The sequence below is a fragment of the Euleptes europaea genome, chromosome 11 (assembly GCF_029931775.1).
Source record: "Euleptes europaea isolate rEulEur1 chromosome 11, rEulEur1.hap1, whole genome shotgun sequence".
Taxonomy (NCBI): Eukaryota; Metazoa; Chordata; class Lepidosauria; order Squamata; family Sphaerodactylidae; genus Euleptes; species Euleptes europaea.
Genome location: NC_079322.1, coordinates 23,434,634 through 23,461,139, shown reverse-complemented (window position 1 = coordinate 23,461,139; position 26,506 = coordinate 23,434,634). Strand labels below are relative to the sequence as shown.

The window sequence follows — 26,506 nt, the reverse complement described above, 5'->3', positions numbered from 1 at the left end:
TGGTTACGGCTTAATAGTTCTGTAGTTTTATTTCGTCACTGTATGGCCCATTTTCAAGGACTCCACCCCACCACCCTGTTCACTCCCATTTGGGCCTCGAGGTCCTTGCAAGGGCAGCAAGGCCCTTTGGACCTTGTTGGATGTTGCCCTATTGTTGCTGGCTGCAAAGGGGGCCCCATAACAGTTCAAGCTTCAGGGCCCCAGAAATGTAGGTCCGCCACTGGGCACAGGTATTTAGTCGCCAAGCTTAAAACTTACCATATGTGGAGCACTGATTGTTGCTTGGAATCCTATAATGCAAAAACACACACATGTGAGTCACCAAATGCTGAAACGTTTGCAAGTTTGCTATAGCACATATATGAGCAGGATATAATTTCTAAAGTATTATGTCTAAAGAAATATTTTCTGGAAAAATCACTCATGGTCTTAGTTGGGGCTTCAGGAAAAGGACTCAAGAAAAGGACTCAACGACTCAATGCTCATGATTTAAGGAAGAATTATTAAACTTATTTTGGGGGCTCCCCTGACAGATTTCAGTGGCAGAAAGCTCAGATGGGGAGAGGCACTCCTCAGCCCATACACATCTCTGAACATCTAAGGATTTATAGATAAGCAGCAGTACTTAGAATACTATCCAGAAGCTGACAAGCAGCTAGCGCAATTATCTGACCAGACTTATATCTATTTGGCAACTATTTGGCAATTATCTCAGTTTGTCCAGCGCCCTGCTGCAAAGGCACCCTCCTTCGAGGCGGAGAGGGGGCACTGTTGCTGGGAGGCCTGAGGACATATTAATGGAGGAGAGGGGTATTCACGGCTGTTAGTTAGAATGGATATTAGTCATGCTGCATACCTATTCTCTCTAGTATCAGAGGAGCATGCCTATTATTTTGGGTGCGGTGGAACACAGGCAGGATGGTGCTGCTGCAGTCGTCTGGTTAGTGGCTTCCTAGAGGCACCTGGTTGACCACTGTGTGAACGGACTGCTGGACTTGAAGGGCCTTGGTCTGATCCAGCAGGGCCTTTCTTATGTATGTACATCGATGCATACCTATTCTCTCCAGGATCAGAGGAGCATGCCTATTTTATTGGGTGCGGTGGAACACAGGCAGGATGGTGCTGCTGCACTCGTCTTGTTAGTGGCTTCCTAGAGGCACCTGGTTGGCCACTGTGGGAACAGACTGCTGGACTTGAAGGGCCTTGGTCTGATCCAGCAGGGCCTTTCTTATGTTCTCATGTGTTTACTGCGTCTGTGAATCTAGAGAAAAGTTTGCTCCTACTAAAAGTATCATGTTGAAAGGTAGTGGGAGAATGGTTTATGAAATTTTAATGAATTATTAAGAGGGGAGTGGACATGTTCATGGAGGAGAGGGCTATCCATGGCTACTAGTCAAAATGGATACCAGTCATGATGCATACCTATTCTCTCCAGGATCAGAGGAGCATGCCTATTATATTAGGTGCTGTGAAACACAGGAAGGATAATGGTGCTGCAGTCTCCTTGTTTGTGGGCTTCCTAGAGGCACCTGGTTGGCCACTGTGGGAACAGGCTGCTGGACTTGATGGGCCTTGGTCTGATCAAGCAGGGCCTTTCCTATGTTCTTATGAGAACCAGAGGCCGCCAAGCCAGTCCCCCCGCTGCCTTGAAAAGGAGCGCCACGTTGCAGCGCGAGCTGACCCAAGGGGTTTGGGGGTCGTCGCGTTGTTGCCGCCCCCCCTCGCCGCCGCCCCCTTCTGGCATAATGCTCCTCGCAACCTTAATAATGGATCGGGTAAAATGGCTAGGTATCTAGATACCTAGAGATGCCTTCTCAATGCCGCGCTTTTCTATTAGCTAGGGTGAATGCATTCCCATCTAGGATGCCCTTAGGCCGATCCCTTCCGATCCCTAGACGTGAACGCTTACGCACATGCGGTTTAAATTTGTTGGGTACAATCGACCACATCCTTTTCGGTTGCCCCTTCTATGTGACCCTGCGGGATAAACGGCTATTTATTTGCTCCAGTACAAGAGATACAGGAGTAATGAAGCGAAATGCAAATTTTCTCCCGAGCGATCATGATCCTAAAATGACGGCTCCCGCGGCTGAATGCCTTACAGGAGTTCTTAAAGAACAAGAAAAGTTTTATTAACCTGACTTGTAACTTCTATGTCAGGGGTGGGGAACGTCAGGCCCGGGGGCCGCTTAAGGCCCGCGAAACCATTTGGTCTGGCCCTTCGTGGGTCTTCGCAGGTCTCTAGCTCCGAAGGATCTACGACCGGCGATCCACCCCTGCCACCGCAGGAATAGCTTCTATTCAAGCCAGACGTGAGTTTGTTTTGCCGAGAAAAGCAACCTTTATTCCCCCTTGCAGAAGAGTCGTTAGCGACGGAGCCGCTAGGACCGCCCGAGATGCCACTGGTTGGATGCCTGCCTACTTGCCCGCACCGGGGGGGGGGGCGGGCGTGTCCTCTGGGGCAGCTGCGTGCTTGGGGTTGGGTTGGCCAATTGTCAAGTCGATGATTGTCTACGGCCCGCGAACGATGTTATAAATATCTAAACGGCCCTGGGCGGGAACAAAAAAGGTTCCCCACCCCTATTCTATGCATTGCCCTTGGGAGGCAGATCGTTGTTTCAGCTCTGACTTTTGGCATGCCAATAAAGGGGAATGGAATGAAACGCTCCGGCCGGAGGGAGCTGGGGGGGGGGGCGGCCGGGCCCTCCTCTCCCCCCCCCGACGGCGCCCCCCTTCCCCTCCCCTCCCCTCCAGGCTGGGCTCCTCCTCCCGCGCCCACCCCTTCTCCACGTCTGCAGCTCGGGGAAGGCGGGATCGGGAGGGCAGCCCCCTGGCCGTCCCTTCCTCCCTCCCTCCCTCCCTCCCTCCCCGTCGGCGCTGGCTGGGGCGCCATGGAGAGGCCGCGAGCGCTGCCGCCCGGGCGGAGGAGGCCGAGCCGCTGCGCCTGGCCGCTGCTGGCCGCCTTGCTGGTGAGCTGCGTGGCCTGCCAGGCGCCGCCCGTGCCGGCCGGCGGCGAGCCCCAGTGGGACGGCCGGGCCGTCTGGGTGCACAGCCGCTACGTGCCCCCGCGCTGCCCGCGCCTCGTGCGCGCCGGGGACTTCGTGCGCTACCATTACCACGGCACCTTCCCCGACGGCCGCAAGTTCGATTCCAGGTAGGGGCGGCGCGGGGGGGGGGGGCTGGGTCTGAAAAGGGGGGGCCGGGAGACGAAGGGGGCCCGCAGCAGGAAAGTCCCCGAGCCCGTGTCACGTCTGCGTCGGCCTCCCGCCACCCTCGTCGGAGTTATTTATTCTTAAATCTAAAGCATCCTTGGGAAATGATGTTATTCCAATAGCCCATGCCCTTTGGGAAGGCCGCTTTTACCAGGAACTTCGATCGCACTATATTTCCCCCCCTTTGAACATACAAATCCAGTGCCTCCGTGACTGACATAATGCCTTTTTTACTAAGCGACAGGGACCCCAAGGCTACATTGTCAGTGGCAAGATTTGTTTCAGTCCTTATATCCCTCCAACACTAGATAGATGCTGCTCAAGATCAATGGAGCAAGTACTTTATTAAGAGGCGGACAGAGGTGATGGGGAAGTCAAAGAAATTTCCTTTATCTTTTTTCTTTCTTTGTAATATTTATATGTTCTTAGCTATTATGGAAAATTTCTATTATAAAAACCAGTAAAATTTTAATTAAAAAAAAAGATCAATTGATCAAGGAGCTTCTACGGGATAAAAGGAAAGGAGTTATTACAGTAGCAACGCAGCGTCAAATTTAGTGGCGCGCAGTGATGATATGGAAACTTCTGTTATGTTTTCAAGCTACGGAAAGGTCGTTAACGTTTTTAACATGTTGTCTAAGGTTTAATTTGCAAGATCTGAGCACGGCTGTCAAGGATAGGACATTTTGGAGGGCTTTCATTCATAGGGTCGCCCTGAGTCGGAAGCACTTAAAGGTCGTTAACATTTTTAACATAATGTCTAAGGTTTAATTTGCAAGATCTGAGCAAGGCTGTCAAGGATAGGACATTTTGGAGGGCTTTCATTCATAGGCTCACCATGAGTCAGAAGCGACTTGACAGCACTTAAAGGTCATTAACATTTTTAACATAATGTCTAAGATTTAATTTGCAAGATCTGAGCAAGGCTGTCAAGGATAAGACATTTTGGAAGACTTTCATTCGTAGGGTCGCCATGAGTCAGAAGCGACTTGACGGCACTTAAAGGTCATTAATATTTTTAACATAATGTCTAAGGTTTAATTTGCAAGATCTGAGCAAGGCTGTCAAGGATAGGACATTTTGGAGGGCTTTCATTCATAGGGTCACCATGATTCGGAAGCGACTTCACGGCACTTAACGCACACACACACACTAAGGTTTAAGGGGGCCCATTTGACATCGGGCCAGCTGACACCCTGGCCAGTCCGCCACTAGGCAGCAGGCCCGTACCCGGATGGGCATGTTGGCTGAGGAGGGAGGTCCGTGGGTAGTGGTTGGATTGACCCCCGGGGTAGTGGTGCATCAATTTTGGACACGTGTCACATGAACACATCTACTGAATCAGACCCTTGGTCCATCACAGTCAGTATTGCCTACTCAGACCAGCATCAGCTCTTCAGGGTCTCAGGCAGAGGTCTTTCACATCACCTGCTTGCCTAGTCCCTTTAACTGGAGATGCTGGGGATTGAACCTGGGACCTTCTGCATGCCAAGCAGATGCTCTGCCACTTAGCCATGGCCCCTCCAAGATCCCACGTGCACTCCTGGCCATTCAAAGGTTAAATGAACAAGCCTGGGAAAGCAACTGCCAATATTAGGCTAGCCTTGTATTGGCAGCTTTCAAAGGTCTGGTTTCTTTGATGTTCACATGGATGGAGGTGATGCCTTAGAAGCGATGGGAGAAGCCCAAGAAACATCCCCTGGGGAGGAATTTCCAAATAGAGATTGCAGGTGGCACTGCTGGTCCAAAGAAAAACTCAAAGCCCTGTCACTCCTTTCATTTGCACCAACCAAAATAACACAACAGTTTTTTCAGCAGGTTTTTCTATGGGTGTTAATCATAGGTATGAAATGAGTTTTGATTCTTAGCAGTGTGTGCCTGTCGGCATGTTTAAATGCAGAAGAAATGTGTAGATGCTCCTCCCCCCACCTAGGAAGACCTTCCCTAGACTGAAGGGTTGCTTTGTGTATGTGTGTGTGGGGAGGTGGCGGTGGTTAAGGCAGAGGTGCGCACCCCATGGGCCTGCAATGGTAACACTAGAAGAATGATGCACTGATGTCCTAGCAAAGACTTGTAGGTGTTTTGACACAAGTTGCCTTTGCCCCTATCTTTTCTTGCATCTGAATGGATGCAGTTTTGAATGTACCGCTCTTCAAAGGCTGTTTGAAGGCTGTAATAGGTCTACAGTGCAGCAACTGGTTTGATTTCTTGGTGTTAGTGGAACTGCTAATATATGGGCCGCACTAATTTACCAGTATGCTTCCAAGTTCCAGTCTATATTTAAGGGAATTATTTTTCAAACTTGAAATCCCTTTGTGTGCTTGGCCATATGCTTGAGGGGACACCTCCTCTAAGTACCATCCTGCTCATTAAGATCTGTCAGAGGCTGTTACCGCACTAGGTATTCCCAGCGATGTATCAAGAGTTTGGAAATGTTATAAAAAACATTGCTTTAAAAGGGTTTTTGGATGCCATGGATAAAAAATGGTTGGAAGACGTCTTCACAGCTAAAGGGGCCAAACAAAGTGCGAACAGTATTTTTTTATAACAGTTTCAAACTCTTAATACATCGCTGGGAATACCTAGTGCGGTAACAGCCTCACTGATAATTCTTCAGTGATCTTTTTGCTGAAGAAAAACGAATTCTATTCATTTCTGTTGCAGGCCCAAAACACAATTGCTTTATTGTGATGTTACCATAGGCCTGAGTATCAATGTGAAAGAATAACCCTGGTGTAGAAATGGAAAGAAATAACAAAGATAAATCTAGGGGCAGAGAAAACTCTAAATCTACCTCTTTAGAGTTCACGTTGCTATAAATCCCACTAATGTAAGGCTGACGGCTATCACCAAACAGTCTACTACACCTTTTTTTGGATCCCACTTCTAGCTGTGGTTTGCCGCAGCTAAGACCTCGATGCTTTTCAGAGAGGATTGGAAGAGTCATCTGTTTACCTAGTCATTTGGTGATCAGTGTATTTTGTGATTGTTGGTTGTGGTTTTAAGTTTTCTCTTTTTAGAGTTGTATTTAGTTTTATTTTGTGTACCTCCCTTTGAGAGCATCACACTGGGGGAAAAGTCAGAATTTCTTTCAAATTAATATATCTTCATAATTATGTTGAGGGCCTGGATGGGAGGTGGAGTCACATTCACATTGGAATGTGGATGTGGTTTATTTATTGCTGCGAATATGACATAGCAGACATCTTCTCACATTGTTGCTACAGGGCTGAATACTAGCATTTGCACTAGTTAGGTGAGGGAAAATATTTATGAGCCAGTGAAATGAAGTGGGTAGATATATTGCAAATATGCAAGATCATTAAAGTTTTGTTTTTTTTACTGTAATGTGTGCAGTGCCCTCTGGCAATGTTCCAGAAGCCCCTATGGAGAATGCGCACCTTGTTGGGAGTTAGATTTGTACCTCATTACATCACCTGAGTAGCTGTCTGCAGCCATTATCACAAGTGACAGTTAAATCAGTTTGCTTGAATGGTTGCATGAGATTTTTTTTTAAAAACCCAATCATTCTGTAAAAAATGCACCCAAGGCAACTAACGCTCATTACAAAAAAAAGAAGAAGAAGAAGCTCAACTACAAACTGAAATTTTACCTCTGTAAAGCTAATGGGGAAAAAGCTACATTGCTACAAAATAATAAAGATTAGAAGAAGAAGAGTTGGTTTTTATATGCCGATTTTCTCTACCTTTTAAGGAGAATCAAACTGGCTTACAATTTCCTTCCCTTCCTCTCCCCACAACAGACACCTTGTGAAGTAGGCTGAGAGAGCTCAGAGAGAACTGTGACTAGCTCATGGTCAGCAGGCTTCATGTGTAGGAGCAGGGAAACCAACCTGTTCACCAGATTAGAGTCTGCTGCTCATGTGGAGGAGTGGGGAATCAAACCTGATTCTGCAGATTAGAGTCCGCCTCTCTTAACCACTACACCATGAAAAGAAGAGCAGAATCGCGCAAAGTGGTCAAATGTGGCCACATCAAATGGAGTGATTGCTTTTAAAGGGTCAGACAAATTCATAGAGGGTAGGCCTTTCAGCAGATGTTAGCCATAACAGTGGTGGTGGGATGGGACAAAATTTGCAACCTGACAATGAAATACTTGAAATAAAGATTGAGTGACTTATGAGTGACCTTGTAACTAACCTGTTTCCCCCCCTCTCCTTCTAGCTATGACAGGGGTTCCACGTTCAATGTGTTTGTGGGGAAGGGGCAGCTGATTGCAGGAATGGACACGGCCCTGCTCGGCATGTGCGTGAACGAGAGGCGATTTGTGAAAATCCCACCCCATCTCGGCTATGGGAGCGAAGGCGTTTGTAAGTGCTGTGCAAAGTGTGTAAAAGATGCCTAGATATGATGAAGATAGTTTCAGAGGGTAGCCAGGTTGGTCTGCAGTTGAAGAGCTAGATTCGAGTCTAGTAGCACCTCAGAGACCAACACTATTTTCAGGGTGTACATTTTCAAGAGTCAAAGCTCCGTTCTGCTAGTGGTGGTAGTTTCCTCTAGTAGGAGAGCCCCTTGTGTCGGGGGAAGCTCTTTGATTTTATTTACTTAGGTAGTTTTACCCTGCTTCTCTTCCCTGTGAGGAATTCAAGCAGCTTACAAAAATATAATTTAAACACACAAACAAACAAAAGTGCAATAGCTCATTCAAGATGTGGGAGAAGAGGGCTGCCCCAGGGATGGAGTGAAAGGACAACAACAACAACAAAAAGGTGCAATAGGAAATAGAATAGTTTGATTCTGTTATTCTAACCCAGTACATTTCACTTCTGCTTCTTCAGGGGGATCAGTATAATAATCCCTAGCAGTTCCCACAGCAACAGAAAAACGGAATTCGTTGGGGTAGTATAATGGAATAAAACTATTATTTTCTCCATTGAACCAGAGCATTCAAGGCTGTGATCCCTGGGCTGAGAACCAAGGGCCAGGCTCCATTTGGGTCTTGTCTTTCACTCGTTCCAAGAGGCCATGCCCAGGCTTAACTATGGCCTTTTATGCATGGGTTGTTTCCATCACATATTTTCTGACCTTTATAAGTCACCTCACTCTCCCTTCACATTTCCCCTGTTTTGTGGATGCTGTTTTACCCCGGTTTAGTGCCTACCTTGGTCCCATATTGAAAGCTGGTCCCGTGCATACTTGTCAATTTGGGGTCTTCTCCCCACATTCATTCTCGCTTCTCCCTCCCACTTGTCTTTTCCCCTCATCCAACCCCTCCCCTCAAAGCTGGAATACTATGAGACTGCTTATTTGGTCAGTTTCACAGTGAGTGTTGGTCAGTTTCAGACCTCAGCCTGATGCAACAGGGTTTTGTGTGTGTGTGACTAGCCAGAATGCTTAAATAATCACAAAGGACCTATGAAGCTGCTTGTTTGGTTAGTTTCACAGCGAGTGTTGGTCGGATTCAGGCCCTTGTGCAGAGTGATTTGAGAATTCGACTGCAAATACTGTGCATTAAGAGAGCAGCATATCCAATGGAAACAACCTGTGCATAAAAGGCCTACCTGCGGCAGGTAGGGAAACAAGCTCAGCCCAGATCTTATGCTGCAGGCAGATGCCCTCAAGAATTCCCCTTTCTTGCTGGAAGAGCCTGTGACCGTGCTCAGGCTTCAATACCTTGCACCAGAGGAAAGTACCACTGCTAGCCAAAAGGATCAATGAGTTGCAACCCGTAGCTACAAAAAGCTGTAAAAGCTTGCCAAGCCTGTGATTCATGGATTTATTACTGCCCACAAAGAGACTGAATTAATATAGGCAGGGATAGAATTGCTTAGGTCTGTTTTTAGCCCTGGAGGAATGTGACACCATTTCTGAGGCTTTTCCCCCAGACCAGAGGAATCTTGAGAATCTCTGCTTTTATTACAAAATATGAATTTCCAACTCTTGTTACTGCAAGGAACATGGGATGTCAAAACTGCCCAGGGCTGAACAAGTTGCTATTGCTGATTTGGCCATTATTTGCTTTATACAATATGACACTTTAGCAATGAGAAGCTTTGGATAGTGCCAAGGTCATGGATTGGGTTTCCCAGACTTTTAATCTGAATTAAAATCAGAAGGGTTTTTCATTCTTACAGTGAAAAATAGCCTGATTTTAGAGTGTATAAGAGTAGGAAGTTACCACGGTCAGAGGAACCTCCTCTTTGTGTCTGCATGCTAGTAATTGGAAAGAGGCAAGTTAGGTGTCCATGCAGAGGCACAATCAGTAGCCTCCTCTGAATCAAGTCGAAGGTTACCACGGTCAGAGGAACCTCCTCTTCGTGTCTGCGTGCTAGTAATTCGAAAGAGGTAAGTTAGGTGTGCATGCAGAGGTACAATCAGCAGCCTCCTCTGAAGACAAGTAATGCTGTTGCGTCTCTATATCAGAAGCAGTTGAACAATCTAATCAAGTCTGATGCAGAGGCTACCTGCCACTCATAGAGGCTGGTTAGAAGGAGGCAGATCAAGGCCGTTAAATCATGAATCGATGCAGCGGACAACTTCCTTATGTTCCTAGAGCACATACCCGCATAGAATTGCTATTTACTAAGCCATGCCATTGTATAAACTCCGGCTGGATCAAACTCCTCACCTTCTGTGCTGGCTACTGATAGTCCTTCTGAATTTGTTCTCTTGCTCCCCCTGTTGGTCTCTTGCAACATTACATGTTCCTAGCTGTTGTGTGTTATTGTGTGTGTGTAAAGTGCCGTCAAGTCGCAGCCGACTTATGGCGATCCCTTTTGGGGTTTTCATGGCAGGAGACTAACAGAGGTAGCCGTTGCATTTTGCTTTACTTTTCCTCTCTCAGATGTCATGCCTGAATAAGTAATAAAAAAAAGCATCGTAAGCATTGTTGCAGCACCCTTTCAAGTCCATTGAAGTTAGAAGGGTGTAACTCTTCTTAGGATTGCACTCTTGTTACGAGTGCATTTGTCTTGCTTGGGAGGTCTACGTTACCAGTCTTGATGAAGGTGTGCTTGTTTCATATGTAAATTAGCAGTAGAAGCTCCAGTAAGTTGCAGAGATCTTTCCAAATCAGAGGGTGAGATTCCCTTAAGATCTTTGTGCTCGGGAGAAGAACTGATTTTGTTAAAATCTTTGATGTTGAATACTTAAATATTGTCTTTTTGGATTAGGACATTTACTTGCAAGGGTTTTTTTTGGGGGGGGTCTGTATTTTGGTGAATGTAAAATTGAATGTAAATAAGACTAGAATAGGTTAATTGCTCATCTTCTGTTTAAAACATTGTTGATGACTACCATGTGTTTGCATGGTACATATGCCATGGAAAAACACAAAGACCCCTTTTAAACAAAGTTTTTAACATAAAAATACAAACAAGGACAATGTCCCCTTAATGGAAGTATTCAATGCACAAACAGGTTAAAAACAATCCTGCACAGTTTATTTATTTAAAATATATGTATCCTGCCTTTCTGCCCAATTGGTGCCCTCAAAAAGACATTAAAATCCACATTAAATGGAATACATGTACATAAAACCAGCAATTAAGAAGAGAAGAAGGGTCAGTAAATAAATGCCAGATGAAGCAGAAGAGTCTTCACCCGCTGGCAGAAAACAGTGATCAAGGGGGTTATCAGATCTCCCTGGGGAATAAATTCCATTATTTTGGTGCCACTGCTAAGAAGGCCCCTTCTGTGGTTGCCGCCTGTCTTCTTCCCAACAAGGTAACAGAGTAATTGTTACAGTAATGCTCTGTGAAGATGCTTAATTATTTCTGGCTGAATGTATCTTTGTGCCCCACAGCTGGTGTAATTCCTGCAAACTCTGTCCTTCATTTTGATGTACTTCTGATTGACATTTGGAATGCTGAAGATCAGATTAATATTCAAACTTACTACAAGCCCGAAAACTGCACCAGGACGATTCAAGTGTCTGATTTTGTACGGTACCATTACAATGGGACGTTTCTAGATGGGACACTGTTTGACTCAAGGTATAGTTCAAATGTTTTTCTTTTTCATTAATTTTGTATGTGTGTGTAGTCATACATATATATTCACACATTATATATACACACATATATTATTGGGGCATTTGCAAAAATGTTAAAATATGAATGAAAGTAGTTTGTTGGCAATAGTGAGAAGACTATGCCTGGGACATTGAGGGTAATGGCCAGTCACAGCAGATAGAAGAAGAATAAGAGTTGGTTTTTATATGCCGACTTTCTCTACCACTTAAGGAAGAATCAAACCAGCTTCCAATCGCCTTTCCCTCCCCACAACAGACACCCTGTGAGGTGGGTGGGGCTGAGAGAACTCTAAGATAGTTGTGACTAGCCCAAGGTCATCCAACTAGCTTCATGTGTAGGAGTGGGGAAACCAACCTGGTTCACCAGATTAGTCTCCGCCACTCATGTGGAGGAGTGGGGGATCAAACCCCGTTCTCCAGGTCGGAGTCCACCACTCCAAACCACCTCTCTTAACTACTACACCATGCTGGCTCCCATGGATTAGATGGATGAATGGTCTGGCCCCAATGTAAGCCAGCTCCATACCATCAAGCCATGGCAGCAAACAGCTATTGAATAAAATGTGACCCAGAAACAGAAGTACTGATGTCTTTGTGTAGCTTTTGTTTAATTGTTGTGGGTTTACACTGGCTCTGGGAAGCAACGAGGCCTCCTGTACTGGCGCTGTCTCCTTGGCAGCGTTTTTCCAGTGCAAGTAGCTGCACAGGTATCCGGGGTGGGGGGGCATTTCCGGGGGTAGAGCTGCCTTTAGAAGAAGAAGAAAAAAAAGAAGAGTTGATTTTTATATGCCGACTATGTCTACCTTTTTAAGGAGAATCAATCCGCCTTACAATCTCCTCCCCTTCCTCTCCCCACAGCAGTCACCTTGTGAGATAGGTGGGGCTGAGGAGTTCAGAGAGAACTGTGACTAGCCCAAGGTCACCCAGCTGGCCTCATCTGTAGGAGTGAGGAGACCAACCTGGTTCACCAGATTAGAGTCCGCCGCTGATGTGGAGGAGTGGGGAATCAAACCCAGTTCTCCATATTAGATTCCATTTGTAGTAGCTCTTAACTACTACACCATGCTGGCTTTAGGCAGCTTCCACAGCCCTTTCGCCCCAGGAATGCCCCATTTTGCAGGCATCCAGTTATGCCTGCAAAATAGCTGGCATTGCCCTATGAAACTCAATGAGGGAGTTTCACGGGGTTTCTTTTTAAATACATTTTTAATTTTTTTTCTGGCCAGGAAGCCTCTTTGGAGGAGGCACGACTGCCCCGTCCCCATATGGTAACTAACTAACCCCCCTTACAGGAATGGGCTGAAAATCAGTATCATATATATTCCATCTAAGACTTCCAGTTTTTCTCTCTCTTCCAACATTAGAACAAAGAAACTGACTCTTAAGTAATTTTGAGTTTATTTGTACCTTCAGTCACAATAGGATGCGAACATACGATACCTATGTGGGAATCGGCTGGCTTATCCCTGGTATGGACAAGGGTCTCCTAGGAATGTGCATTGGTGAAAAGCGCATCATCACAGTGCCGCCGTTTCTGGCTTACGGAGAAGATGGAGATGGTAAATGCCAGCTTGGTTTATCCCTGTCATCAGTTCTTAAAAACGTTAACAACTAGAAGATACTTCTGCATTATATAGTGTCATCATGTCTTCTGTGTAGGAAGCAAATTATTGACAAGACATATTCAATACCCTTATTTGGCAAAAGAGATTTTTGTCTTCAAGTCCAAGTTGCAAATGGAGAAAGTTTTATTTGTTATCTGTTAAACACCCATTTGTTTTCCTGACGAAGTAACAATACTGTGTTACTAAAATAACATTATTTTAAAGTTTCTCTCCCTCTCTTTGGCTACAAGCCTCCATGAACAATAAGTGCCAGTGGGAAGGAAGCGCCTTGGACTGGAAACATGAACACACTGTGCTGTTACTTATTTCTGAATCTGTGAACAACCGGGGAGGGGGGGCAATTTTTCGCTGTTCCATGATAATAATCTGAATGGAGTTTTTTTATTAAAGTGAGAGGATAATGAACAATATTACAAGTGGATTTCAAAAAGAGGTTGTGTGTATTCAGAGAGGTTAAGAACATGGGCATCATGCCGAATTGTCCAAGCTTAATCAGCTAAGGATGTCCCTAGAAACAGCTGGAAAACAGGAACAAATAAAGCAGATAGAATGAGGACCTGACCCCTTCCAAAAAAAGGGCACCTGCTTAACAGTCCCATCGATTTTGCCACATGGAGTTTTTGTAATATTTCTTACCTTGATGCTATGGATGCCTTTTTGGAATAAGCCTTACTGAATGCAGGGGGTGCTTCCGAGAGAACATGCATAGGATTGGGCTTTCAGTATAATTGATACTCACTTCTTCTGGGAGTAGCATTTTTCCTTCTGCCAACTGATAAATGTATCTGCTTAAGAACTGGCAAGAAATCATATTGGGGAATTGGGGAGGGGCTGTAGCTCAGTGGTAGAGCATCTGCTTGGCCTGCAGAAGGTCCCAGTTTCAATCCCCAGCATCTCCAGTTAAAGGGACTAGGCAAGTAGGTGATGTCAAAGACCTCTGCCTGAGACCCTGGAGAGCCACTGCCGGTCAGAGTAGACAATACTGACTTTGATGGACCAAGGTTCGGATTCAGTATAAGGCAGCTTCACGTGTTCATGTTGTCTGTTAGCATGGAAGAAGTGTGGGATCAAGGGAGCGTACTGGGGGCTTACATACATTTCTTGCATAATTGTTACATTGACTTAAGTGCTCAATGTTTGCCTCACTCCTAGGTAAAGAAATTCCTGGTCAGGCTTCTCTTGTCTTTGATGTGGCTCTCTTAGACCTTCACAACCCAAAAGATGGCATCACAGTTGAGAAGCAGTATGTGCCTGAATCTTGCGAGCGGAAAAGTCAAGTGGGTGATTTCCTCAGATATCATTACAACGGGACACTTCTGGATGGCACGCTGTTTGACTCCAGGTGACCAGTCTACTTGAAAACAAAGTTCTAGCTTCCTGTTTATGCATGTGTCCTCAGCGGGTTATTCAGATAAGAGTATTTTTTAAACTGGTGCAATGATTTCCCTTGGTTATCGTTGAAAGGAATCCTCTTGAAATGTCCTCCTTTTCGCTCTGTTTACCATAAGAGATTTTAAAAAGCGTGGAAGGTGGTGTTGTAGAAAGCACAAGTTGAAAAATATGCACAAGTGCTTCATGTCATCCTCCTTTCTTGAATAATTATTATGATTAAAGTGCAAAATTTTGCACTTTCCAGTTGCCAAGTTAATGATCGGTGGAGAAAAAAATGAGCGTAAAATGTACACTGGAAAATTCTGTGCGCACAAAATCATTTATCACAGGATGTCAAAACACATCAAGCAAAAATCAGATTACCTGTTCAAACTTTAAGTGCTTTGTTTTTCGTTGCTGTTGCAGTTTATTGCTTCAGAACATTACTTTTGCATGCTCATAATGAACTAATAGATGCCCTTTTAAACACACGTGTTGATTGATGCAACAGGCTTCCTTATCTTAATGAGCAGGTAAACAATAAGCACCATACCTGCCATTAAAGTGGCATGAACTCATTTAAAAAATGCCATTTCTCTGAACTCCCTGCATAGGCCGCAAGCATGGGCAGTTTCCTGACATGCACCAGAGCTTTGTCAGCTTCTAATTTTGTTATTGGGATTTGAAACATGTAGGAAATCCCAGCTGTTGCCTAAAGTATCTGCTGGTTTGTATATATGGGCTTGGATCTTGCCTACAGTTTCAGCAGACAGGATGATTTCCATCTGCAGGTGTAGCTTTCCCACCCATCCCTTCCTCCCACTGTCCGTAGCCTGAGATGTGCACTGAAATGTTGCTACTGGGGGTGGCAGACCCCAAGGAGTAGCTCAGCAGCTCAGAGGTCTACTGTAGGAGGGGGGAACTGGCAAAAATGCTCCCAACTTACATGGACTTACATTTTTAGACAGGATCCAATTCTGTGTTTGTGATAGCTAGTGCGCAGGTGGAACGTGCGTGTGGAACATATTGGTCCCACTATGACAAGTAGTTCAAGGCTGTGGCTCAGTGGTAGGGCATCTGCTTGGCATGCAGAAGGTCCCAGGTTCAATCCCCATCATCTCCAGTTAAAGGGACTAGGCAGGTAGGTGATGTGAAAGACCTCTACCTAAGATCCTGGAGAGCTGCTGCCGGTCTGAGTAGACAAGACTGACTTGGATGGACCAAGGGTCTGATTCAATATAAGGCAGCTTCATGTGCATGTGTTCATCACAGACTGCTTTTTCCCATCATCAGGCACAACAGTCTGTTTTGTGCATTCATCAACTTCCTTCTGGTTCCACTGGGTACTCCTCAAGAGCAGGCTAGAGAAATAAGCCCTACTATCAGGGCTGGCAGGAGCTAATTTCCAGTACCCCTGATTGCTGTTGTTCATGGCTTGGTCTATACATGCAGCAGAATGAGGTGGTAGAATGAGCTTTACCGTTTCAGAAAGCAGGTGAGAGCATGCGGGTTTTTAAAATTCTCCTCCAGGTACAAACTCTGGTATGTAAGAAAAATTAGCACAATAGGGGGAAAGGTTCTATCCAAGCCCATTCCATGATGTGTTGGATTTACATTTATAGGGAGTTAGTCATGTAGGTGAAGGAACTTCCAGACTGCAGTCTCTCCCCAGCAGTGTGAAATAGTACTATCCATTCAGCCACCTTGTTCTGGTGAATGTGTAGACCAGGCCTCTAGCATTTCTACTTCATTCTCCCAGTCCCTAAAACTGTGTGGTGAGGTTGCCATAAGTTGACCCCCAAAATTAATGATGAAATATTAAAATACTTGACACTTTGAATATGTCTGAATTAAAAAAAAATCTTGTAAGAACTCTAGGTTTTATCTGTGTAATGGATAGAATGTTGGATTTGGATATTGGAGACACCATTTGAAATCCTTGGCTCACTCATATATTCCCCCCTCCTTCAGACATCCCTCTGGACTGCTGCTTCCTGTGCAATGGAGAAGCATCCCTTGTCCCTCCCTTCTACCATACATGCCTGGTCCCCAAATGGTTTATTCATGTTCTTGTAGCTAGCTTTATTGGGTTTCTGCTGTTCATGCACCGTGATACTCAAACCTTTTCAAGGCTAGAGAGAAGGTGTAAGCTTAAATAGTTGCTAGCAGTCACAGTAACCTGCAGTACTACTCTGAGTTACAGAGTAACTCGGGGGCCTTGCTTTGAGAGCACATCACTCCAGTGCTGAAACAACTGCACTGGCTCCAGCTAGAGCATCAGATCAGGTTCAAGGTGCTGGTTTTGACCTTTAAAGCCTTACATGGCCTGGGACCATCGTACTTACAGGGCCGCCTCTCCTGGTACACCCCCCAGAGAGCTTTATGCTCAAGGAACAGCAATTTTCTGGTGGTCCCCGGCCCACGGAGTATGCGGCTGACTTCGACAAGGGCCAGGGCTTTCTTGGCCCTGGCCCTGGCCTGGTAGAACAGTCTACCAAGCGAAACCTAAGTGAGTTCTGCAGGGCCTGCAAAACAGAACTGTTCCGCCAGGCCTATACCTGGTCAAGTCTTTTCCATTTTCATCTTTTGCTGGCCTCCCCATCCTCCCCCAACCTAATCTGGGGGTCCACTGCTGACCAGCCCTGTCTTGTGTGGCTACGATTGAAATTAAATGTCATCCTGTTTTATTGTAATATGAAGTATGAGTTTTTAAAGTATGTTTTAATTCATGTTTTCATCAATGTTTTATGACTGTGTTGTGATCCACTCTGAGCCCGGCTTGCCAGGAATGAGGGCGAGATAAAAATCCAATAAATAAATAAAGTGATTTCAGTAGACCAAGACAATTGATTGTATATGGCCATTGGCCATCACAAATAACTAAAACATAGCAATACAACAAACAGTAGTATGTACATACATACAATTGGCTAAAACATGGTAATACAGTAATATAAATAAAACAAATCATCGATTAAAATACTATAACAGATACTAGAATGTTCACTCGCTGTTTTAAACTTAATTAATGACTCCTTCAGAAACCTTAGATCTTATTTTCTTTGCTAAGTGATTTCAGTAAAAGCAGAGTCTTTCCCCTAGCTATTCACGGAACCACACATACGACACCTACATTGGGAAAGGTTATGTAATTGCTGGGATGGATGAAGGCTTGCTTGGTGTATGCATTGGAGAGAAGCGGAGAATAACAGTCCCACCTCACCTTGGATATGGAGAGGAGGGAACAGGTAAGTACATGTTTCAGTTCAGCATTATTTAAATTTAATTCCGCATGAAGACAGTAAATGTGCTGCAGTCATTGAAGGGGTAGGACCTGAGAGAACTGGATTCAAATCCCCACACAGTTTTGAAGCTAGCTGGGTGACCTTTGACCAGTCATACACACACATTCATTCATTCTCTCTCTCTCAACATAACTTACTTAACAGGTTGTTGAGAGGACAAAACTAGGGGTGGAGGAAGAACCACGTATGCCAGAATAATAGATTAAGATGTATTGATAGATTTCTCACTAAGACATTATGGTTTTTTCAGTTCACATTGGTGGGGCCAGAATGACATTAGCCCAAGTATGGAAACGGCAAAAGACTAGAAAAAAGACAGTGGATAAATAGGGTTTGGTTTGTAATGGCTATGAATAAGATCTGTGGTCACAGAAAACTTGGACATTTAACAAATTTGTAAGAATCAGTTCTCTTTGTATGAAATTTCGGAATCAGTATAATCCACAAAGCATGGTAAAGGAGGAGGTATTAGAATATATTTAATAATGTAACTGTTCACTTACCTTGCAATTCTTTTACTTTTCTGTCTAAGTGAATAGTTCTGTATTTTTATGTTTTACGTACTGGGCTGGCTCCAGCCACCCTTTCCCCTCAGTCTCACCCTGTTCCCCTCCATACTACGGCCCCCATCCCACATGGCTTTTGTACACACAAATCTCTTTGTTCTCAGCATAGCCTTTCAGAGTAATGAAAGAGGATGCATTCTTCCTTTTCCAGCACCATTAAAGGTGGTTGGATCCAGTCCACTATGATTATAATGGATATATTTACATCGATAGAACTCTTCCCTATGGATACTGTGCCTGTGTGTGTATACATGTAAGGACTGGTTGAGATTGTTTATGCATGTATTTTTATTGCAGTTTTTAAAAATGGACAGCTAGAGAGAGGTTCTTTCACAAGCACCAGTGTCCTACAGTTCAGTCAAAATCTGTGGAGGCAGGATCATTTTATTTTTAAGGAAAACCATAGTATGTGGTGTATATTTTTATGCTTCTAAAGAGAACTGTTTTCAAGTATAATGAAGTGTTAGTCCCAACTCAAGATCAAAGTCTGAAAGAACTTCAAAGAGACTATATCACAGCCCCACTCCTAGACACTTAGCACTTCTACACACGTGCCACATTGATTTGTTGGTATTGCTTCTTTGAGGTATGTTTTCTCTTATTATAGAGTTAGATTGGTTTGTCCAGTTTTAACAAGGGATTTCAAAATAATATTTAGACCAGAACACAGTAAAGACAGTCAACTGTGCCAACCAAGCCTTTTACTCACATATGTGGACACTTGGTTCCATCTCTATAAATAGGAGGCACATGTAACTACAAATCAGTAGTGATTGTTTTATATATTTAAATTTTTGCAATTGATCAGGAATTTATTGCTGAAAGAACAGTCGCTTTTAAAAAATGTACCTGTAGTTATTGGGAAAGAATCACCATCTTAATTTCACAGTGAGCATTAGAGATCCCAAATTGGCCCCAATGGAGGGAAGGGCACTTGATACATACTTGAGTTGTTTCATACAGCTTTGAAAGACTGTACCTCTTGAGATAGGAGGTCTATAGGGAAGGTGTTGGAGTTGTTGGAGTCTTATTGACTCCAAACAGAAGCAAGCACACTAATTAAAAGTATGGGCATTTAAGAGTGGCTTCAGATATTATAAGGAAATGCCTGGAGAAAATGCGTTTCTAGTACGATGTCAGACATTGTGACTTTTACATTTCTCCCAAGTGTAAAGGTCATTTTAAATAAGACCCCCTTGACGTGCATGAGATGTGTGCAAATTAAAAAGGTCAAATGCCCCCAATTTAATAAACCCATTCCAAATAATTCCCTGGGAATCTTGAAGGGCTGTTGGGCAAATCTCATTTAGTTGCATAATATACATTACCAATAGATTTTGCCTACCGAGTATTTAATCAGTATAAGCAGAAGGGTGGGAGTTTTTTTTTCATATGATTGTTTATTACTATAGGGAAGATTCCAGGATCGGCAGTGTTGGTCTTTGACATTCATGTGATAGACTTCCACAACCCTTCAGACTCGGTTGCCATTACTGTCCATTACAAACCGAGCAACTGCTCAATACTGAGCAAAAAAGGCGATTACTTGAAGTACCACTACAATGCCTCACTCCTAGATGGTACTTTGTTAGAGTCGACGTAAGTATATCACTTGGCATTTAATGGTCATAGAAGCATGGGGTTAAATGCATCCACTGTAACAGAGTAACAGCTTGGGGAAATTTGTCACATGTGGCTTCATGCATGTGGGCCAAAGCTGAATATTTCACAGGTATTTCGGTTGAAATAGGTGAGAGAGACAGAGGGGTGACAAAGGGGAAGGATAATCCAGATTGAGGGGTACCGAATTTTGGGGGTAGCTGTATAACAAATGTAGCAGCATGAACAGCTCAAGCAAGCCCAAGCTCGGAAACTAAGCTGGGTTGGTCATGGTTATAATTTGGATGGGAGGCCACTAAAGAAGTCCAGGGTTGCTATGCAGAGGCAGGGAATGGCAAACCACCTCTGTCCATCTCTTGCCTTGGAAACCCTATGGGGTCGCCATAAGTCGGCTGCGACTTTACAGCACTTAATGATTATTACATAACAGATATTCTGTATGGGATAATTCTGTATGCAGATAATTGATCAGATCATCACTTAAATAAGGGCATGTGTGTGCAGGCATAAGTGCAGAAAGATGCAGAAGAAGGCAGGATGGTGCTACCATTAGCATATCCAATCCTAAAGCAGAAAAAGCATAGCTCTTTGCTTGATGGCCTGTAGTTATCTAGATGATCATTTTCACACAATATACCATGACTGTTTGGGTTGTAATCCACTGTTTTCTTTGTTCAGATTTAGCCTTGGCAAAACCTACAATATAGTTCTAGGATCTGGACAAGTTGTGCTGGGAATGGATATGGGCCTCAGAGATATGTGTGTGGGAGAGAAAAGGACTGTTATCATCCCACCCCATCTTGGTTATGGAGAAAGTGGAGTTGGTAGGTATCTGAAACCACATGCATGCAGTTACTTAGCCTACCAAAGTTGGAAAATTAATGCTGACCGATACGTTGAACAGTTTACTTTTAATCTTTGAACACATACATGAACGCATGAAGCTGCCTTATACTGAATCAGACCCTTGGTCCATCAAAGTCAGTATTGGCAACTCAGACTGGCAGCAGCTCTCCAGGGTCTCAGGCTGAGGTCTTTCACATCACCTATTTGCCTAGTCCCTTTAACTGGAGATGCTGGGGATTGAACCTGGGACCTTCTGCATGCCAAGCAGATGCTCTATCACTGAGCCAAAGCCCCTTCCCTAAGCCACAGCTCCCTTCCCTATCCTTTCTTTGCAGTGTGCCATGATTCACTTCTGAGCTGTCTTAATTCCTTTAAATATTCATTGATCTATGGGCAGCTCCTTGCTGTTCTCCTCTGTTCATAACACAGAGCAAATCTGAATGATGTAGATCATGTAGGAGGAAACTTAGAGCTGTACCATTATTCTACTTTGAACTAGTGATTCTTAGATTGCAGTACGGGTTTAAATGCAGTTTTAACATTAGCCTGAAGGTAACATGCTCAGCACGAGAAGTAATGAAACCAGTTTATCTTTCTGAATACTGAGCACACTTTCTATTAATAAAATAATTGTGAATTTTAAATGAACATGGTGATCCATAGGAAACAGCAAATTTACCTGTGTTAAGTCCGCAAATAGTTGAATGCAGGAAAAAATGTCAAACATGAACACATGAAGCTGCCTTCTACTGAATCAGGCCCTTGGTCCATCAAAGTCAGTATTGTCTACCCAGATGGGCAGCGGCTGACCAGGGTCTCAGGTAGAGGTCTTTCACATCACCTACTTCTTTTGGACCCAGTAAATACTATTTCTCCTATATCTCACTGGATTAAATATTATAATTAAATATTATTATTTATATTTGCTGGAGGTGGGTGGATGAGGTTTTTTTCTACACTTCATATAGAAGTGTACACTTTTCTACACCATACCACGTTGCAAAGACTGACATTTGTTTTTGTCATTTACTGCACCAGAAGGAGAAGTGCCTGGTAGTGCCGTACTGGTTTTTAACATCGAATTGCTCGAGTTAGTGTCTGGCTTGCCAGAAGGCTACATGTTTGTATGGCATGGTGACGTCTCCCTTAACCTCTTTGAAGAAATTGACAAGGATAACAATGGAGAAGTTCTTCTGAATGAGGTAAAGTTTTGGCTGGTAAAGCTGTTTTGTAGGGATTCCTTGTTGGCAGATTCCATTTGGTTCACAGGGCATATAATTTTGCATCTGTGGGACAGTAGCTTTGAACACGATATTCTTTGTGTGCTTCCAGGCACTACACAAAGTTGTGTAACTTCATGTGTGCTAGGTCTTAGCAGCAGTATATGGGACATACTGAAATCCTGCTTTTAAACTGTACTGTTTATGGAGGTCTAGGGTCAACTGATTTCAAACTCACGTTCCTGTCACTCTAATCCATAGTTTTACTCTTTTTGAAATTCACAGTTCTCTGATTATATCCATGAACAAGTTAATTCTGGCAAAGGAAAGCTGGCTCCTGGCTTTGATTCTGAAATAATTGTGAAAAATATGTTCAGCAATCAGGACCGGAATGGAGATGGTAAAATTACAGCTGAAGAATTCAAACTGAAGGACCAGGAGCCAAAGGGACATGATGAATTGTAGTTTGAGTGCTTGTTTGTTTTTTAATTGTTTGCTGAACTGCTGTTAGAGTGTATGCACCATAGAAATGGGTTGAAAAGCATGCACACTAAAACTGAGGATAGTGGGAACAAATGTCCATGTCTCTATATTCATGATGCAGGTTAAGGCAAGGCTATACAATGGAAGCCTTTTTTTCCATAAGGCGTTTCTTGTATAACACATGAAAAGTGCTGAAATTGGTTTCATCAGCTTTTTCCAAAGGCCACACAGCCTACTGTACTGACAGGCATAATCTTTGCAGCCTGTCTCAGAGATACAGTATAGAAGCTGATGATGGATTTTCAATACAAAGTGTGTGCGTTTCCATTTAGGACCCTCTTGAATTTTCACACTCCGTTACTCTTCAGGCACATAGTTCTGCTCCACTGTTACTGAGCATAGATGGTAAACCATCAAAGTGAGTTTGCTTCACATTGATTCCACCCTCTGCCCCCACTAAGCTACTATATCTGGACTAAGGTGGTAAAACCTAGCCCTGTAGGTACCAGAGCTTTGTGCTTCCCTAGAATCTTTATTTGTAGCTTTGGAAAAACCCATTGTCACATTAAATTATTCTGGAAAAGATTGTCACACAATTGCAAGACTTTTCTTATCCTAGGTATTACTTAGGTAAATTAGAAAAGTTAAAGAAGCATTGGAAAGAGAGAACTTTCCATTTTAGAAAAGTAAATTAAAGCATTGGAAAGAGAGAAAGCTTTCCATTAAAAAAAAAAAGCAGGATGGTGGACTTGTTGCTTGTACAACATGCAGGTATTTCCATCTACTACTTGGATAAGTAATAATCCTCACATTAAATAATTGTTATTTGGTACCCTTTAGAGAGAATCACAAGCTCCTAACTACATCTATTAAAACCATGTTGCAGATGTGGCTAAATATTTAAAATGAGAGCATAAATTAGGTGAAAAAATGACTTTCCCAAAGCTAAAGGCAATGATCATAAAATCACAGTAGCTCTGAATAGCAACTGGACTGAACAAATTAATATATGGCCTTTTTGTGAATGGTGCTAGTTTTAAACTCAAGACATGCTTCTTAATTTTTTTTACAGTACATAAAAAGTTCATAGATTTTTAAACACTGTTTAATACTAATAATGCCATGAAGATTTCTCGAATGTGATACATGCTGGTATGTTTTATTAAATAAATATTGACAGACATTATGTATGGCATTTCTTCAGGTGTGTGGGCATGGGAAAGGCTTATCTTGCATTATCTTGCAACCTGGATTTTAACTGATCTTCCAAATGATGGTTAGTATTGAAATTGCCTTGAGATCCTGGCTTCAGACTCCTTGGGGAAAAGAACAGGGATTTTGATAAAGCAATTTATGTACTTAAAAGTTCACCTACATGATGGCAGTAAAAGTCTACCTCACATAAGGCTTAATAAACTAAGGCTTATTGCAATTCATTTAGAAGAAAAAGAGATGTTTTTTATATGCCGACTTTATCTACACTTAAGGAAGAATCAAACCGGCTTACAATCACCTTCCCTTTCCCTCCCCGCAACAGACACCCTGTGGTAGGTGAGGCTGAGAGAATGTGACTAGCCCAAGTGCAGTGATTAATATTTAACATCCCTAATGCATTGCAGACAGGATATAGTTAAGTGATCATGAACAGTATTTGAGATATTACAGGGCTGCTTTGAGATGTATTTTCTTTTTAGATGCAAGGTAATTTACTTTATAGTCCACCTTTCTCTCTGAGACTCAAGGTGGATTAAATCCATCTAGCTGTTGGAACCTATTTTTTAATGGGAAAAAGTGAATGTGTGTGCTGGGGACGGGGAGAGAGAGAGAAGGTGGAAGGGGTAAACTCCCTAAGGCTGATCAAAGCTGTCTAGGGGAAAAGACAGGACCAGTTCATGGGTGTAATTAGCATCACTATGAGAAACCTGAAATGCAACCATGTGTGCATGAGGGTATGAATGATGAAGAAGAATTGGTTTTTATATGCTGACTTTCTCTACCACTTAAGGAAGAATCAAACCGGCATACAACCACCTTCCCTTCCCCACAATAGACACCTTGTGAAATAGGTAGGGCTGAGAGAGTTCGGAGAGAACTGTGACTAGCCTAAGTTCACCCAGCTGGCTTCATGTGTAGGAGTGGGGACACCAACCCTGGTCACCAGATTAGAAGAGTCTGCCGCTCATGTGGAGGAGTGGGAAATCAAATATGGTTCTCCAGATTAGAGTCCACCACCCCTAACCACTATACCATGCTGGCTCTCCAGAAGAAGAGTTGGTTTTTATATGCCAACTTTCTCTACCCCTTAAGAATCAAACCAGCTGACAATCTCCTTCCCCACAACAGACACCCTGTGTGGTGGGGCTGAGAGAGCTGTGACTAGCCCAAGGTCACCCAGCTGGCTTCATGTGGAAGAGTAGGGAATTAAACCCAGTTCTCCAGATTAGAGTCCACCGCTCCAAACCACCACTCTTAACCACTACGCCTCAGTAAAAACCATTACAATCTCAGGGGGAACCAGTTCCCATAAATTGGCTGGTCTCTCATTGCCACTTGAGAAAGTGGTGAGTTATACCACCAGTCACACACATATGACCCGGGGACTGGAAAGCCTGTCCCAAGTCATTGAATGCTAATGTAACAAGCCCTGCTCTCCTCTGTATACGAGATGCCGCCACTTGTTCTGAATAGGTTGTGAGGAGAGATTCATTTCACTGCTTAGTCAACAGTGCAACATTGCTGTCTCCTAGTTTTGAGGATTTTCATGTTGCCTGTTTATTAGCTATGAGTCTTCATTATAGGGAGGCTGTGATCAACTGACAAGGACATTCTCCCTCTTTAGCCATTGTTATGGACTTTGAGGAACAGGTTTCTTTAAACTGGACTAAAATAGTCTTTTTCTCCTAAAGCCAAAAAGCAAAAACACTTGGATTTGCCTGCTACCTATAGAAGAAGAAAAGCTGGTTTTTATATGCCGACTTTCTCTACAACTTAAGAATCAAACTGGCTTCCAATCTCCTTCCCTTCCCCTCCCCACAACAGACACCCTGTGAGGTAGGGGAGGGTGAGAGAGCTCTAAGAGAGCTGTGACTAGCCCAAAGTCACCCAGCAGGCTTCATGTGGAGGAGTGGGGAATCAAACCTCCAGATCAGAGTTCACTGCTCCAAATCACCACCCTTAACCACTACACACTGGCAATAGGAGAACAGATCCCTGGGACAGTAGATATAAAATGGCCAAGACTACATCCTTCTCCTAAAGCACAAGGGTAGAAACAAAGGAGGAGAAGCCAGACATTTTTCTTTGACGTCTGTCTCTTATTGGCCAGAAGAAGAGAGAAGTCCCATGTATAAAGTGCTGCTCAATAATAATGTAACGGGTCCAGTTTCAAAGCATTTGACTTTCCATGTTACCTGAGGGATGAAAAGTACACCGGTACATGGTATATATTTAAAATGGCTATACCAATAGTACATCTCATTAAGGCCATAATGAAATTATATCCTCCAGAGCTGGCTTGAAAAATTACTGCAGTGTTCGTACAACTCGTGACTGATACTGATTAAATCAGAAAAAGGGTCTTGAATCCAAAAGGTGTCGGTATACATTTCATGTTATTCCAGGTGACTTTCTGGTCCTCGAGCAGCTTGGGGGGCACAGGGAGCTGAAGAAGAAAAGACCTGTTTCACAAGTGGTAATCCACTCACTGCAATTTGGATACAAGTTGGGGTCTTTAGAACTGTCCAACGCCACAAATACAGGGAAGCCAGAACTACTCTCTTGTGAAAATACTACAGTAAAGCTCTGTAATAGTATATGCTTCAGCATTACTTAGCCACGATTTTGGCTGGCAAGATCTTGACATTTACCCTAACTGCTCTTTCCAGTAGTGAAGAATTAAAGTTGATTTTGTTATCCATACTCTGGAGTAATTTAAGGAAGATACAAAGCTCTGCACTATTAAACTACTTTCTATTTTAATTAACAGAACTGTAATCTGGGCAGTCAAACACTGCACATTTAGCTATTCACCATGTTTTGCATATTTTCTACCACAGTTCCACACATTCTGAAAGTGACCCTTTATTATGCACAAGTAAAAACTGAAGGAGCCCTTTTTCAGTGATGCATACATCCTATTAGAATAAAGTATGCATATTAAAGATGGTGTTTTAACAGAAGAAGAGGAGCTTCCAGATGTCCACAGATGCAGTATATTACTTTTTTAAAAAAGCGACATTCGCATGGGAAACAGAATGAACATTAGTA

General features: G+C 43.5%; 1 protein-coding gene across 1 annotated transcript; it reads left to right on the top strand.

Annotated features, from left to right (window-relative positions):
* The first annotated feature begins 2,891 nt into the window (after window positions 1–2,891).
* On the top strand, window positions 2,892–22,231 carry FKBP9 (FKBP prolyl isomerase 9). The gene is made up of 10 exons (XM_056857617.1): window positions 2,892–3,154; window positions 7,397–7,542; window positions 10,977–11,166; window positions 12,618–12,763; window positions 13,982–14,171; window positions 17,303–17,448; window positions 19,484–19,670; window positions 20,370–20,515; window positions 21,576–21,739; window positions 22,043–22,231. Exons 1-10 carry the CDS (start codon window positions 2,892–2,894, stop codon window positions 22,220–22,222), a joined length of 1,758 nt encoding a protein of 585 aa, XP_056713595.1. The 3' UTR covers window positions 22,223–22,231.
* The last annotated feature ends 4,275 nt before the right edge of the window (window positions 22,232–26,506 follow it).